Raw genomic sequence first — 17,582 nt, forward strand, 5'->3', positions numbered from 1 at the left:
AACTGATGATTTGGCTTTTATTAAGATCCCACCAAGGGCAGGAACAACACAGTCAACACGACAACATGTCATACACTGCCTCAGATGTGGTCGTGACAAAACAAGTGCTGAAATAAAGTCATTAAGCGGCATGGTAACGCTTAAACAATAGCTAATTTCCAAGAATAAGACCTCTGAGATCCGTACTGCATTTCACCTGTGATGAAAACTCAAACTAAATTAAAAAAAAAAAAAAAAAAAAAAAAGCAACATGATTCATGATTTGTTCGTCATGACAACACAAGATCAGTGAGTTCAGCTGCCACAGGAGCTGTGACTGCAGATTTGTCTCCTTCTAGTGGGCAGATTGAGACTGCAGCAGCACAGTCACAACACTCTCCACATCTGCACCGAGTCTGAATTCACTTTCAATTCGTTCTGTTCAGAAATTTTTTTAAATCTTCAAATGCTGCAAATGTTTTGGCAAGTCAAAACCGATATGTGACCGACAGAAATAAGGAATTAAGCATTTACAATGCCTGCTCTGGTGTCTGCATATTAATCACAATGTCTATTTACATTTTGAACAAACTGACTTGAAAGTGAACTGACTTTCGCTTCAGCCTGTTATTTTTCAAAGTGTACAAACCAAAGCTTCAACAGTCGCAGTCTGAAACACAGTTTGGGTATCAACATGGACACAGTGCTGATGAAATCACACAAAACTTAAACATAACCCCGAAGCAAATCAGATAAATATTTCATTGTGTAACATATTTATCATGCAGGCAGCACCAGTCACATCTGTAGCTTGTCTGTTAGGTGTCTGTATGTGTGAGTCGGTGAGACCATTTCGGTATCACGTATTGTTAAAGTTTTCAGTTTCATGAATACAAACAACCATCCCTCTAAAATAACAGTTACGCAAATATAACAATTGCCTTTATGCAAATATATATTTATAGCTGCTGAAAGTGTTATGCAAATATACAAATGTTGATTGCAGCCAACGACTTTGGGTGTTCTGCCTCCACCTTCCTCACTTAATGTAAGGTCTGCTGTGCCCAGTGATGAGTCCGGGGTCGAGGGTCAACGCCTCAGAGCTCCGTCATCAGCAGTGCTCTGAGAATCTTCTCTCTGTCCAACCTCACTTCCTCTCCGCTGCAAACAGAAAGATACAAACAAGAAGTTTAATGGTACCACAGCTGCTCCCGTTTTCAGTTCATTTTTCTTTGCGACTCCTTTTCAATCACATAAAACCTCAAAAACATTACTGCACTTTACGTTTGGAATACAAACAAAATGTGATTTATTTGAACTCACGAGCAATGTTAACAAATTAATTGTTAAATATGAGGACATACGTATATAATTCAAAGGTACCTTAATCACATAATTTTACATGAATTGTGATGTTCTGCTCATCTGCAAACTTCATCCAACTTTCCATCAGCGCGGTGGTGACTAAATTTTGATTTTTGGGCGAACTGTTCTTTTAAGCATTTAATGATCGTGCCTCAGTCGGTGAACATGAAGAATTGAGGTGTGTTACCTGTTGTTATGGGCAGCAAGGTAAGGGACCTGGTGAGGATTGGAGCTACGGTAGTATGAAGGGGAGAGATGGGGAGAAGGCGAAGGAGAGGAACAACATGGACTACCCAGCTCCAGTGCTGGCATATTATCCACCTGCAATACACATGTGTTTACACAGACACAGACATCCCTGTGTTTACTTACAGATCATGCTGAAAGTCTGAATTAATCCCACATAAGTGGAGAGTAATGCATTAAACAAACATTCTTAAAGGCTTTCCAAGGCGTGTGTATAGGAGTGTATGCTACCTGTGGGTATATGGAGGGCTGTATCTGTTTGTCCAATGAGCTGGTAGATCCTGACTTTCCTGTACTCTGGGAGGAGATGGCTGCAAGTGCTTCTGGGAGATTATCTTCATCTTCATGGTTACTGACCAATAAATTGAGATACTGAATGACTTACATGACCTGCAGATTGTTCTGAACAAAATGTCCTTTTCAAACAGTGGAAATTGCATTGCTTTTGCTTCAAGTGCTCTGTGGAGTATTTGTGAAATTTCTCCTCTGAAGCTCCATCCTTCAGCAGTTATCAAAGGTAATATGTACTCACAAGCTGAACTGCCTGACCAGTCGTTTTCTTCGGCTGGTGCTTGTGTTGGCTTTGGACTGCAGCCTCTCCGGTGTGGGGTCACGGTCTTGCCGAGGCGGCATCTTTTCCGCTGTTAGACTAGACGCAGCCGAGTCCTGGGACGAGCTCTGATACCTGAAGACCAGAGCCGTGACATGGAGAGTTGGTCTCAAATACAAATATGCAGAAATGTGTGCAAGCATGTGAAGATACAGTGAGGGCACTGGCCTGTCATTGAGGGTCTCATTTGAGTTCTTCCCCCTTGGTGTTGCTGGAGCTTCCTTCTTCATCATGTGGGAGAAGATGATGCTGCTGTCAGTTACACTGTACAGTACACAAGGCTTAGATTGTTAGGTGGATGTGAACCACGGTACTCACCCGGAAAGCCGCCTCCACCTGGGCCTTTAAGATGTTACATTTAAGGTGGTCGGGGAGCATTGCTGGAGAGGCAGGAGGGTGCAGAGACTTTTCAGACAGCTGCTTCTCCTCTCCCTGGCAGGGGAACAGGCAGGAAGGTAAACATCTTACTGCGAGCAGAATAAGACAACAAGCATGTGGGCAAAGTGTCTGACCTTGTTGTCCATGTTGACGTGCAGCGAGGGCCAGGGGGGCGAATCACTTTCCGACTCCAAGGCCTTGAGCAGAGTTTGAGAAATGTCCAGCTCATCTGCAGGGCAGGGAGGAGCTCGACGTTCTAATGCACAAAAAGTTTAAGGAGCAAAACTAAAGGATGCGTTTGTTTTTGTATATGTGAATGAACAGACCCATTGTGTTACTTGTTGCTGAGTAGATTTCATGTGGGAGGGATGGCAAAGTTAGTATCTGAGTGGTTTATTATATTTATATCCACAGTGGCACATTTTGATAGACACTTTTGTACATAAACAGAACATTCAAAATTGGAGGGAAATAAAGACAGAAGAAAAAGGATTTTCCAGTACATCTGGGTAATGCACAGAGCTAATTTATTAAGAGTTTTGACTTGACTTTGACTTTTTTTTTTACTTACCTTTTTACTTTACCTTGATAATGTACTTCGAATTTAAGAGATGATGGACAAAAAAATCCACTGTTTTCTGTCTGTGCAAAAATGTGTTCCAAATCAACATTTTGATTACAAAATGTCCTCTTTGGGGTACATTCCTCCACTGCAAGGTGGAGGAAAAACAACAGCAGGAACTTAATACTAAAAGAGAGTGGAATTTGGACTTGAAAATGGTGAAGCCACCCTTTAAGTGAGAAAGTACGGTTTTGTGTTATTGGGATTAGCTGATCCTTAATGAAAAGAGCATCAGTCTACACTGCAAACGGATCACAGATTTACAGACAGGCTGACTGTACTCACTGTTCTTGATGTGTGTGTGGCAGAGCGTATCCTGGCTGTGGGTGTGGCGACGGTGATGGTGGTGGATCTTGCCAGAATAAGACGTCTCGTTCTCTTCAACACTGAACTGATGGTCTGAGGCAGGACCACTGAGGGGGAAACTGAAGACAACACAAGCAGTCAAAACAAATTCCACCTAAACTGCACCCTCAAAGGGCAGTTAAGAAATAAACCAAAATAAATCTTTGTTATCCAACTTCTTCTTTCAAAGCCGTAAAGTTTTGACAAAAAAACTACAAATCCCACTACAGATGTGGAAAAAGACAGTCACATGACTGTGACAAGTGGGCTAAAGTTATAAAACAATGAAGGACAGACATTTGCAGTTTTGCGCAATTACAAACATTTTGTTTATTTGAAAAGCAATATGGCAACTTCCCTAAAGGCATGATGTGATTCAAGTAACTGATACAGAGGAAAAGTCAACACACTATTAAGACAAAAACATTGGCCACACCTTTCTGTAAACAGTCGTCTGATTTAGCAAATCCATAACCTGTTATAACAAATTAACTCGAAAGTCTCACTTTAAAAGCACAACCCCACATATGCAGGTCTCTAGCTTCTGTTTCACACTGAACTATATACTACACACTTTTAAAGCAGCTTAATCCCTAAACCAGCATTAAACAGTTGCTCGACTCCTTGACCCCTGTGGAGAATCACCTCGTCCGGCACCCCCATCACTTTATCTCACTCAAATTAAAGTGATTTGTCTAAATCAAGTGTCACAAGACTAATAAGGCATGAAGAAAATGAATATGAGATTTTACAATAAACATACTGAGGGATGAAAAAAAAAACAACCCCGGTAACATGAAAATATACATCACAAAACCAGGTCATGAGGCTCCTCTCATCATATTGTTTGCAGTCGTGTCTTTTAGTCTTTATCAGTGGTTCTGTCGCTGTACATGATTGTGTATAACAAACAAGCGGTACATTCTGAGCCTCATTACAATGATTATGTTATTAATGACTGTCTTACTTTAACCCGGAAGACTTTTGGAACAGTTCCCAAAATCTGGTCTGAAAACAGGAAGTATAACGTTACCACGGAATCAGCGAGTTAGCTGAGGGATACAACATTAAGGTACGCCACATTAGATGTTAGTAGTACTTGTTTGCAGCGTAGCGACTGTGCAGACTACAGGATCTGCGCAGACTACAGATCACAGAATTACTCTAATTTTTGGCAGTAATGAGAAACATCTTGTTCCTGTGATCTCTAAACAGATTTATGGAAGGCTTACCGACGACAGATATTGTGCACAGTGACATCGTCAGAAAGTGCAAGAGATACTGAATGTAAAGCTGCACGTATCACGGCTGTGTGCTCAGATTTGACTGGGTTGTGATGTCGAGAAGGAGTGCGATTTTTGGCACAAAATGGGGGCACTGAAGGTCTTAAAGAAGCTAATTTTGTCTATCAGCTGGGTGTCACATTCATTGCTGTCGATGCAACTGTTGATAAGCAGGCCAAATCATCAAGCCTAACAACAACAACTAACTTCCCAACTGGTTTCAGAACACCAGTATGCACCGGTCCCTTTCACCTTGCACTTTGCCTCATTCCCCCCCTCACCAAAAACCGCTTGGGGAGGTGTTGACAGTCAGTTTGATAACTTCTGACCTGGATTATAAGGTCTTTTGTCCTTTTTTGGGATATTCCACGAAGGTGCACATTGAAACACATGAGGTGATACAACAAACAGATGATGACAGTGTTAACGAGGATTACAAAGACAACTTTTTCCCCAGTGAGTCCATCAGCAGAGTTCCTCTCTTGGGAAAACCAGCCCTGTAAGTCTCAGTGTTAGGACTCTGGGTTTGAAGCAGATTCCCAGGGTTAAACAGAGGTCAAAGTTCAGTCATGACCTTGTCCCTGTTAACCACACTGACGTTTCCTCTGATGCTGATGGTTCGCTCCGGGATGGGGGGGAGACTGGACACGGGACTCGCAGCGTCTACAACAGGTCTGAACATGACAGGGAAATGGAGAATCATACGCACAGCATGGAGGTAGACAACACACACACACAGACATGAGATTCATGAGTGATGTGAAGTGTAATGAAAAACACATAATGAGGAGTACCTAACACAGAGCATAAAGTGATTGACTTCGTCTAGAAATAGAAACTCAAGGGTCCCTAAGACTGATGGTACGTCCTTGAGCACCTCTCAACCCTGCTCTCTGTGTCCTCTGTGCTCAGCTGTCTTACCTGTGTGACGGTGTGTGTCCGGAGGGCTGCAGGTAAACTGGGGGTGTGAGAGCCGGGTGGGATGGGTGCCACGGCTCGTGACCGATGGGAATGTTGTGCTGATACTGGAGGGAAGGAGAGGAGATGGATTGAAGAGACGCTGAAATTAAATGTTGTCACAAGGGCGAAGCCAGATCAGTGGCTGCTGCATGTGTGTGTGTGTGTGTGTGTGTGTGTGTGTGTGTGTGTGTGTGTGCGTGTGAAAGTGGGTTATCTGCGGTCACTCACTGGATGTAGGCTGGGATCAGGGCTAGCGTGAGCACTGGAAAAGAACGAAAACATTAATTTCCTCATGTGTACATGTTTTGGAAAGATAAAATATCCTCAAAACTACAAGTTGACCACTATTTTACTTCTTTCTTCTTTCACAACAGAGGCATAAATTCAGATTATCCAGGCTGTTGTGTGGATTAAGGTCAAGGTTAGAGGATAAGGAGTGAGCGTAATCAATGGAATGTCCTCATGAGTGAAGTAATATGAATGTGCATGTGTGTATTGTGTACATTTGTGGGTGTTTTACCTGATGTGTGGCGGCTTGGCTGGGGAAATGGCAGCTGACACAGTAAGACGTGATGTCAGTTAGAGAAAGAAAGCAAAAGAGCAGAAAAGTTTGTCACTTTATCTTCATTTGTCTGTTTCTTCTTTCAGAGCAGTTATCTGGTGTTCGTCACTCTTTGCATACATGTTATCACACTAAGCTCTCAGCTATTACCCACACAGTCTTCATTTATTTTGCATTGCAGGGGCTGAATGACAAACCAGCCAATAGTAAAAGGTGTGTGGACACACTGACAGTCTTGAGGTAAATGCATCAGTAGCCTGCCCTTGATCATTCATGCATAATAGATTACGGTGAGAAAGAGGCTTGTGTGCAGATGGTGGGAAGTATGGAGGAGGAAAGAGGGCAGCTGCAGCTGCTCTTGACAGTGGAAAGGTGACACTAACGTGTTACAACCTGTCTTAAGAATCTCGAGCACTTTCTTTAAAAAGAGCCAGAGCTGTTTGTAAGCTGCTGTATTACCAGATAATTTTATATATTTTTGGTGAAAACCCCGAACCCTACAGGCAACAGCTTTTCCTTTTCGGTCAAAAAAAATACAGTCAAGCAGTAATTATGTATGGCAAAGTCAAGTTTTCTAAAGTATGTGACCTTCACGACAACATGTGCAGGCAAGTAATGGATCAAAAACAGGTGCTGTGAGTCATCAACGTTTGTATGTGTCGATAAGTCTCACCTTTGCCCAACGACTGCGTGCGGGAGGGGTACCTCTTGCTCGGCCTCCTCTCAAACGTGCTGGCTCTCCTCAGTCTGCCTCCATGAGTAGCCTGATATTCTGTTTTACCACTGAAACACAGCACAGAAGGAGGTAAAAAAAAAAAAGTATAAATGTCTGAAACAGTTTATACCAACTTCAAGGCTTTAAAAAATTGTTTCGAAAAAATGTAGCCCATTTTGTTTGCGCCACGGTCAGGACACTAAACACAGCAACTTAACACAAAACCAAGAAAGCTACGAAAACAGCCAAGCTCAAAACTCGTTTCAGAATAGCTGCTGCGTGCACTCTTTTAATTATCCTCAATTTCTGTTCTTTTGTACTACTTTCTGCTGTCATGTTTTCATCTATTGCTTTTATTTTCCAATATTCATTGACATTGTTTTGTATTGTTTTTGATGTACTGTGACCTTGAGTGATTTGAAAGGCACGTTTAAATAAAATGCATTATTATTTATTAGCATTATTGTTATTATTATTATCATAAGGGTAATCAATCTGAAGAATTTTGTATGCATTTCTATTTAGTCGACCTTAAATTTCTTACATTTTTGCTCCAACAACATTTTCTTAAGCATACTTAATTGCTCATTCATTTCTATGATGAAATTACTCTAATTCAAAAACTGTCTGACAACAAAAAGTTCCACATAAATGACACTGGCATGTTAACCACCACCTGTAGCTCGAGTTTTTAATCTAATGACTCCTGTGTAAAACAGACTTCATGATGCTTTGTTCAGCAGCTCCAACAAATAACAGGAAGTGCCCCTCAAGAATGAGAATTTGCTTTGACCATCTCAGATAATAGTCCGAAAAACAAAACAAACAATATGAAGGGGATATCTCAGTTGCAATGGGAACAGATCCACGTAACCATAGATACACCGTAACCATAGATACAGTAGGAAGGCTCTGTTTCATGTGACACACTGTTCCCCATATGCTGGTGTTCATGCTGGCCACAACCACCTCAGTGAGCCCACTTGTATCATCTTTCTTCAGTCAACGCAACAGGTGAGTCAGTCTCTGCGCTCTACCTGAATCTGAAGCGGGACCCGAGTCGAGTGAAGTCGCTGCGGCTGGCCTTGCCCGTGGTCGGCTGACGTAGGCGAAAGAAGGCGTGGCTCTCCACGGCACACTTCCACAGGTGTTTGCAGCTCTTGGAGCTGGCCAGCTGGAACACAAACGTGTGCTCCTGCTCCCGACCCTGTCAGAAAACAACCAAACGCCGTTAGCCCACCTGTGTGAGTGTGTGCCTGTGCTTTCGTATGTGTTTGTGAAAAGATACAAACCTGATCATCATCCTCCACCACGGCCAAAGTGAGTCGACTCTTTTTAAAGTCCAGTCGAGTGATTTTTGGCCTGGGTGAGGCAAACCAAGCACTGTGCATTAATACCTCAGTTTTCAGTGTTATTTAAGACGAGCATCAGCATTAAGTGAACTAATTAATTTCTCAGCCACTTAGAAAGGCAGTAGTTTCAAGATCTGTTGCTGTGCAGACTTTTGAGATAAATACTGAACTCATTAATTTAAACAATTACTTCGGCTTAGTCAGGAGCATGAAAGATGCATTCAGTGTCCTCACCAAAAGAAGAGGCCAATTTTGTTGGAGCCCTCAAACACTAGGATGCCAGTAGGAGTGAGACCGAGTGCATATTCTCCTCCATCTCTGCCCTGAAAACCCAATACATACACACACACACACACACACCTTTAGCTGTCAAACACACCCGTAACATAGTGCCACTTACAGAAATAAAACACACCCACACACCTTGACAAAGTGCATATCTACACCATAAAGCTCCAGCCACTTGCATTTGTTGAGAAAAGATATCTCTGCTTGAGACGGACTCTTTCCCCTGTGGATACAAAAGAAAACACCATGCTGAGTTTTCACAGCAAAAATATCACTGTCTCTGTCACCTTGCTTCTGACACTTTGTGTTGCTACTCTGTCTGAAAAGGAAAATATCAGTAACGACACTTCATGGCCTCTACTGGTAATTGGTGTTAGCCATAGAGGGGAAATACTCCGTGAGTAATCCTGACTCAGTCCTGGTGTGTAAGAATGACTGCAAACTCAGAGTGGGTTCGTCCTTGTGTGGCTCAGTCGGCTCGATGAAGCACAGCATATGTGTATGTAATCTAATCCGAGATGGGAGCAATCAGACTGCGGCTGGGTTAAATACTGCTCGGAATCAATCAAGACCCTCCAGGGATTAATCCCTTAATCCTCCACATAGGCCAGTGAGAGCGAGGCCAAGGCGGAGGAAGAGAGAAAGGAGGGAGAGTGAAATTTAGATCCCCTCACGCCGCAAGGCAGCAGCAGAATGACTTCCTTTCCTGCTCCGCGCTCTGCTTTTTTGCCCCACTTGTTTCATCCTAAGAGGAGACAAACACGCTCGGGTCTAATCGCCGGTCGCTGTAAGTTATTTTAAGTATCATGGAATTTAGTACAGACGTGGAAATGTTTATGTGTCCTGGGTCTAAATGGTTGACAAAGTCCCATTTTCTTTAAATTCAAAATGAGCTGTAAACTCACCTGAGATCTAACCACCTGCCGAATATGTCCGCCTCCATGGCCTCGCTCTGTTTGGGACTGAAACGAAACTCCGACACCAGCTCAGGAGAGTGCTCCAAGGGGTCGCAGTCTCCCAGCTCACCTGGGTATGTCAAGAGGTTTGGAAAAACAAAAGGGGAGGGCAGCAAACATGTCTCAGTACAGTCTTTTGTGACGCTACTTTCACATACAAAAAAGTTAATGCAATAAGTAAAAATAAACTGCTTAAGGTGACTAAGAAGACTTGACAGCATGACTCTGTCTGCTGTTATGCTATGTGTTACCATTTATCATGATTCCATAATTGTCCCTCAAGGCCACATGGGCCACTGTTGAGCAAATGTCCCATAGTTTCTTTTTAAAGCTGCAAATCTCTGCACACTGCACCACAACACATAAAACTTGTTTGAAAGACAGCTAATCCACTGTGACTAGCTTTGACATTTGAGATTTAAGGCAAGGCTACAGAAGGGCGAGCTATTTAACAACAAAATTCATATTGTATTCATGTTCAGACAGCATCCATCTTGGCTTATTGCTAGTTCTCTGGGTTTAATTTTCTTATGGCACACATCATAAAACTCTTGCTTTTCTCCTGTCACAGATGTCAAAGTAATCGCCCCACTGAGGAAGAGCTTTACCAGCCAATAATAGATTACAAACAAATAAATAATCAAGTAAGTGAGCGAACTTCAGTTTTCACATCTGAAAGCTGGTTTTCACGTCACAGTGAAATTAATAGAGATTAATGTCTTCCCAGTCTATCGTGTGTTAAAAGGGTGAGAACAGCTGGAAGTAGTGTGAACTTTGAGAGGTGGAAGTGAAAAGTCTATGAACTAATCGCTACTTATGAATGAGTCTACTTACTTTGTAAACAATATGCTGCCAGCTCTACTGAGACGTCATAGGGACATTTCAACCTGTCCAGGGAAAAAGAAACACTGGTGATGAGCTGTCTGCTGTGTGACTACATTCACACACACTCATTAGACCTAACCCACAGTGTGACGTGTACATGTTATTATGTGTTGGAATGACATTAAAGTGTCTGAACGCCCTACACTCTGTGTGTGTGTGTGTGTGTGTGTGTGTGTGTGTGTGTGTGCATCAAGGAGGAGAGGAGCAACCCTCTTCCTAAAATAAGCAGCCCTCTGCCGTTCTTGATCTTGAGCTTTATAATAGAGCTGGACTCTGGGGATCCGTGGCCCAGATAGAGCCAGGAGGAGGGAGAGGGGCAACACGCTGTCTGAGTGTGTGTTTGTGCATGCAGGTTTGTGTTTGTGTGGGAGAAAACGGGTTCTGCTGTTCAGAAGTCCCCCAAACTCCAGTGTAGGTCACCTGTGCGTGTGCGCTCTCACAGGTGAGTGTGTTTATACCAGCTTTAATGCTACTTGTGAGATCCAGATGTTTGCACAGATGAAGAGAAATTACCTGAAAAACAGTTTACACTCTTAAGGGGGAAAATTTAGAGGACAAATTTAATTTTAGGATGAATGTTTTCTTGTGTTTCAGTTGAAGTGAGGTCAGATTTCGACATGTAGATTCAAGGTTAAATTCGTCTTAATCGTTTAGCTCTATCTAACGCCTGGAAACTACAGAGTAGGACATTTATTTGCACATCTCTATTTGAGCACTCTTCAGAAATTGTTTGAGCTAGTTCAGAAAACTGTTCACCATCAAAGCAAACCTTTAGTCACATGCTGTGTGTTGTCCTTGCAAGTGAAATGTCGTGTGTCGATGTAGCATCAAGTTTCTTTAATTGAACTTGTCATTAGCTTCCCACCTCTCCTGCGAGGTTCCTTTTTAAATGCACATGTAGTTTGTAGCTGTGTTTGTGTGTACGCGATGTATGTAAATATCACTGTGTACATATTTAATATTCCTGAAGCAATAGTTGTACATTTTGCAAAATATACATATTTTCTTTCTTGTCCAGACTTTGACGAAGGGATTGATACCGTTCTCATGTCTCCGCACTAAGCCAGCAGCCAGTCAGCTTAGCTTAGCACAAAGACTGGAAACGGGGGGAAAGGGTTAGCCTGACTCTGTCCAATGGTAACAAAATCTTCCTACCAGTATTTTGTTTGCTTCATATCGAGCCTGTAAAAATTGAGATCTAAAATTGATGTGCCGGTCACAGGTCAACGATCATTGTCCCCGACTATTTCCTGTCTGGATGCAGTGACTTCCTGGTTCCTGAGCTAAGTTAAAAAGCTGCTGGCTGTTTGTGTTTGTTTTTCATGCTGACATGAGAGCATATCAATGGTCACATCTTACTCTCCCCGAGAAAGAGACGTGTTTCCTAAAATATCAAAAATATTATTTTAAATGTGCCAACTGCGTATGTAGGAACTTACTTGCCAGACAGAATATCTTGTCGAAGCTGCAGCACAAACAGATACCTGTTGGTGTAATAAATAAATAAATAACAACACCGAGTGAGAGGCTTACATGGAACAAGAACATAAATCAATTGATGTATCACAGGCTTTCCCTCATCTCTGACACATAATTTGTTTTAACAAGTCTCTGTCCATTTGGCCTTGATTTGAGTCTGCCCAGAGCAGCAAAGTAATTAGCCCCACATCCCCTTTGGACCGCCGCACTGGGCTCTTGAGAAAACTGAGTGTGTTCATGTGCATGTTTGATTTGCGTCTGAGAGTCTTGCCTTGTGAATTCCTCACGCAGGTTATTTGGCTCCGACGAGTAAAATTTCACTCTGAAGAACAGTCTGTATGGGGGCCCATCTGAAAAAACAAATGTATGTGAAAATATGTGTGAGACAAGAAGAGAAAGCGGTGGAGAGAGATGAAGTAGTAATTTACAGACAATTAATCCAATCAAATCTAATCTTCTTATACTTCATTTTGACCTTTCTGATCTCATCTAGTCCGTGAGTCCGTCACTGTCAGCCCAGCCATAAATCGTTTTCCACCCACATTTCTTTGCAACCCACTTTTATCTTTTTTTTCACTTCAACATTGGTCACACTTTCTTTTATGCCACTGAACTCGAAGAAGAAAGGGCCGGCAGACAAGTTGAACATCAGGTTTTCCTTCCGCCTCCTGTACCATTCATCCCCCCTGTCAGAAGCTGGAGAGCAAACAAGGGTATGGCTCCTAATGCACATGCTAATCACCGTGTCAACATTAGATAATGTGCCACCTGCTCCCCACTCACCTGCTTCCACATGCACATACAGCAGGCTGCACATTTTCCTAGACACACAACACAACACAAGCAGGCCTAATTAGCAAACAGGTGAGCTGGACTTACCTCGGATCTGTTTCTTTATAATCTTGGACATGTCCAGCCAGTGCTAAAAGAGAGAAAATGAATCAAGAGATGACTTACATCAGCTTGTGGTCTACCGTGGTAGAAGTAAGAGTTTGTTACTTGTTACTCACTGAGACTTGCTCTGTGTCCATGTACTGCAACCCAAAGTAGTCTGTCTCAACCAGATCTATGTGATACATGATCTGATCAAAAAGGTCCTGGCCTTTGGACTTACTCTGCAAAAGAAGAACAAAAAGTTAAATATTTAGAACTGAGCTTCCTGTGTGTTTATTTGTTGTCTCCTCTGCTGTAGTAATCTGATCGTCTCATCATAAAAGGCGCATTAAAACTGAGTTCCTGGTGGCTGCTGCATTTCCACGTAATTTTGCAATCCATAACATGAACCAAATGATCTGCAGTGCATGTGAAAGTGGTTGTGTGTGTGTGTGTGTGTGTGTGTGTGCACACATCTGGGATAAAACGATAAAGACAAGCTCCTGAGAGAAAGGACATTCATCCCACTGTTGCTGTTGCTGTCAGTAACACACATGACCAAAAGCTGTGCGCTACAGCAAGACTACTGCAGCAACAGTTTGTCCTGTCCTTTTGTCTGAACAGTCCACAAGCCTCATCGCCCCATATGAAGACCTAACCCCAGCCTGACCCATATAACACACAGTGGGTGTGTGGAAAGATGACAGCCTTGTACTTTGGATCCTGATAACCAGTCTAAACTTCCTGGTGAGAGTATGAATGTGTGAGGAAATCAGTGGTATTAAGGGATTGGGGACAGGGGAGAAAAAAAAAAATCACCAGAACGCTCTCGCTCATTTTGCAGCATGTTTAGAGAGGCTGATTGAAATCATAGCCTCTATCACACGGGTGCACAACAATTGCACACAGTCACCCACAGTGAAGTGAATATTTTACTGTTCCTGTTCTGCCTTGTGTTTTGTCTTCGCTCAGCCCTGAAGTGACAGACTAATAAGCTTTAATGAACGAGTTCAGCTCTGACATGAACAAACTTGCTCCAACACACCTGTGACTAAGCCTTCAACCTGACAAGCCCTGTGTCGTTTTCCTGTTGGATCTGTAATACCTCGATGGGAGCCGTGGCTTTGTGTTATTGCTGTAATCTCCATGTAGAGCAAGACAAACGGTTTCTACCCCAAAAACCCGCCACACATCGTTTGAGAGTTTAGAAGGTGACGCACGCACACACCAGCTTTGGTGACACACACAACCTTCAAAATGAAAACATCTTAGTGGAAGCCACTTACGCACGAATGCCCACACGCTCGCTCATCATCCCACCTACCCCTCGCAAACTCATAGCACTCGTCTGTGACACAGAGTCCCCACGGTGGTAAATCAGATCAGGGAGTCAGGGAATAGAGGAAGACAGAGGGAGATGGATGGAGAGCAGGAGGGAGAAGGAGAAGAGGAGGGAGGTGGACGACGAGGCAGAGTGTGAAAGAGTAAGGCGATGAGCAAGGGAGCAGGCCACAGAGGGAGTGTAAAAGATGATTAGGAGGGAAGATGGCACAAGCAGGAGGAGTCGGGGGGGGGAGCGGAGATTGCTTGAGGAAGATCAGATGCAGGCAAATAGGCTGAGGGAGAGAGTGAGAGAGGAGGAGGAGGGTGAGGAGGAGAAAGTGAAAGGAAGATGCTGTAAAAGAGCAAACAGGAGGGGGCAGCTTCAGGTCTGTCTTAGATTTCCCTGCAATCAGAATGGGGAAGTAATGTGATGAACTGGCTGATCATAACACCATCTGGAGTCTCTTACTGTACAGGAAGAAGCACACTCACAAACACATACTAATGCTATATAGGCCACTCGGATACGACCAAAAGAGAAAGTTTGTTTGAGAGCAACTCATCTGTGCCAAACTTCTAACTAGACACATTTTGCTATAACTTGAGAATCAGCTACCAGTGATTTGCAACCGATTACTCTGTTTGTAATTGTTAAATGTCAAAAGCTATCTTTCAAAATCCCAGGATGAGGTCTTCCAAGTTGCTCATTTTGTTTGGTTTTCAGTCCAAAACAAAAGGTGAGCTATTCAATATGCAGAAAGAGAGGTCGGGAAAGCAGCAAATCCTCATATTACCTGCAAGTTTTGGGGCATTTTTGCTTGAAAACGGTTTATCAGTATTATTGTTGATTATTTCCTTATTGTTGATTATTTCCTTTGCAAGACGTGTCGACAAATGAAAAGCAGGAAGGAACAAAATACTTGCTTTTACATATTATCTAACCATGGATGTGTTCAATCACTTTCACTATGATGAAATTGTCATCATTCAGATCCACCACAGAACAATGTCTTCTCATATTTTGAATTTTAAAAGTTCAATGTTGAATGAATGAACGAACAGAGCAGCAGTGATCCTGTCTCTCATTTTTTGCGGGGAAGCCCACCGGGACCCCTAGGAGGTCCCCATGGTGTCCCCGGACCGCACTTTGACTCACATTGACCTCGGCTACCACCCAGTCCTGCGCCATGTACTCTGTTTACACACTGTGCCGGTCAGTGTAAACACACTGAGCGGCTGTCAGCACACCGGGCGCACCGCACTCACAGGCAAATCCACAGTGACATCCGAGCCGTCGAGCAGCAGGACGCGGCAGGTGATGGTGGTCCTCGCCGTCCCGGCCGCCGGGATGTGAACCGACGCTCCCCCGGTGACCACGGCGGGCGCATGTACGACCTGCTGCTGATGGGGCAGGAGCAGGGGGTTCCCGGTCACTCCTCCTGCTGCTCCTCCTCCCCCTCCTTCTCCTCCCCCTTTACCGTCCCGTTCGTCCCTCTCTCTCGACTGGATGCGGCTCCGTGAACGGCGACTGAACGTCCGGCGCAGAAAGCCCATCATCTTCCTGATCCACGAGGCGAGGAGGTCCGTGTTGCGTCCGTGAAAACTGTTCCACACAACAGTCGGTGCAGCCGGGGTCCTGCTTCTGCTGCTGCCGTCGCCTCCTCCTCCTCCTCCTCCACCTCCTCCTCGTCCTCCCCGGGGAGAGGAGTCACTTAGCAGGCGCGGAGGAGACTTCAGGGCTGCCGATCAGTCCTCAGGCTGGATGTCGGCGGCAGCGCGGAGACTCCAGCCGCATACTAATGAAACTAACACAGATCGACCACCGAGGCGCCAACCAGTTGACCACCAATCATTCGGCCCGGTGCGACCGACAGGACTCTCTCACGGAAATACAAACAACCCTCCTCCTCCTCCTCCTCCTCCCCCTGTCCTGTCCTCTCCCGTGCACCTGCCTCCCGCTTTGCTCGCTGTTGCGCACCGACTCTAAAAACCCGGAGAAATCCCGTCCGACGCTCCGCAGTGGGAGTCCCTGAGTCACATGGGGCCGGAGTGGGAAAGGAGGGGGGGCAAGTCTCGTCACCTCTGAACCGGACCGGACCTCGGTCGTTGTTGCTTATTCCCACCGGCGAACCGAAACTAGTCTACCTCACAGGTAAAAGTCAACCAACCAAACTGGACAAACAGTGTGATCTGCGCCTGCGTAAAAACACAGCGCAGAACAAACTTCTGTTCAGCCTGGCCGACCCATCAGTGTCAGTGAACCAGCGCCACCTGTCTGTTGTGGACCTGTCAGGAGAGGGAGGGCTTTATAACAACCTGGATCATTTGTGGGTCCCCAAGGTGGGATCCAAGGTGTCCCAAGGGCCGTTAAGGGGTTTCCAGGAGGTCCCCAGCATAGTGAGAATGATTTATGTCGCTCTATTTGTCAGAGTCCTGCCAAAGACTTTAGAAACACGTGACACATGATACATTTTTAAAATACAGCATATTTGGATTTTTCCATACGCATTTATTTAGTTATCTATTACATTTTCTGACAAAACAAAGCAAACAATCATAATGATGAAACGCTGACTTAAATTATAGTCAAATTACATTTTATTGTATCGAAAACAGTGAAATCTGCCTTTAAATTTCCCAAAATGTCTAAGATAGTTTTATGACGTGCACATTTCTACTTTGAAATTTTAAGTCTGTACTGTAAAGGTGAAAAAAAAAAGCAACATATTTGCTAACATATAATTTCCCCCCCAAAAAAACCCATTCACACACCAAAAACAAATGGGATTCAACCCGAATAAGTGTCTTTCTTAGAAATAAACAGGAAAAGAAACTAATCAGTTAAGAGAAAAAGTATAAAAGAATAACTCTCGCATAACTCTACCCCATCCCTTTTTTTAAATAAATTTACAAAAGGAGAGAAATATTTTTATGTTCTGTTATCCAATGACACTTTCTTTCACAATTTTTCCTTCTGATCATTATGGCTGCTTGGGGTCTGTGGTGTATTGGGCTCTCGGTTCTGGACATGTTGAATGTAAAATATAAGCCAAATGATGAGCTACCACATCATAAATGTGCAGCGACACTAAAATCCTCAAAGCGACATCACATTTTGTTATATTGTCTCTGTGTTGGGTAGTGTTTTGTCATAACCACACAGGTTTTGGCTGATTTGTGATGCTGAGATTGTTTCACTGACATGATGCCAGCTTTAGAGGCACTCAGCTGAAGGTTAAATAAGCAGACTAGACTTCTTACTTCAGTGAGCAGCTTCACTCTGCCAGGAAGTGTGGAAGAGGCTTGTATTTGCTGCAAGACACCACTGAGCTTTAAAAAAAAAAACTAACATAAAAGGACA

At 43.7% G+C, this 17,582-nt stretch overlaps 1 protein-coding gene across 1 annotated transcript; it reads right to left on the bottom strand.

The window, feature by feature from the left end:
- On the bottom strand, positions 1 to 16,462 carry epb41l4b (erythrocyte membrane protein band 4.1 like 4B). The gene is made up of 23 exons (XM_046400855.1): positions 15,488 to 16,462; positions 13,036 to 13,140; positions 12,905 to 12,947; positions 12,297 to 12,375; positions 11,986 to 12,030; positions 10,496 to 10,548; positions 9,611 to 9,731; positions 8,841 to 8,928; positions 8,652 to 8,740; positions 8,358 to 8,427; positions 8,103 to 8,272; positions 7,024 to 7,133; positions 6,309 to 6,342; positions 6,017 to 6,050; positions 5,750 to 5,853; positions 3,486 to 3,625; positions 2,713 to 2,834; positions 2,519 to 2,632; positions 2,369 to 2,424; positions 2,123 to 2,275; positions 1,822 to 1,942; positions 1,532 to 1,665; positions 1 to 1,140 (listed from the first exon to the last, which is right to left on the bottom strand). Exons 1-23 carry the CDS (start codon positions 15,776 to 15,778, stop codon positions 1,077 to 1,079), a joined length of 2,340 nt encoding a protein of 779 aa, XP_046256811.1. The 5' UTR covers positions 15,779 to 16,462; the 3' UTR covers positions 1 to 1,076.
- Positions 16,463 to 17,582: the final 1,120 nt, after the last annotated feature.

Source organism: Scatophagus argus, chromosome 9, assembly GCF_020382885.2.
Source record: "Scatophagus argus isolate fScaArg1 chromosome 9, fScaArg1.pri, whole genome shotgun sequence".
Taxonomy (NCBI): Eukaryota; Metazoa; Chordata; class Actinopteri; family Scatophagidae; genus Scatophagus; species Scatophagus argus.

Bases quoted from the DNA above. Each gene is read 5' to 3' on its own strand.
- epb41l4b (XM_046400855.1), bottom strand. From the start codon at position 15,778: ATGATGGGCTTTCTGCGCCGGACGTTCAGTCGCCGTTCACGGAGCCGC. The intron at 2,633-2,712 runs GTCAGACACTTT...TTCCCCTGCCAG, and splicing joins ACGTCAACATGGACAACAAG to GGAGAGGAGAAGCAGCTGTC. The intron at 1,943-2,122 runs GTGAGTACATAT...TTTATTGGTCAG, and splicing joins CTGGTCAGGCAGTTCAGCTT to TAACCATGAAGATGAAGATA.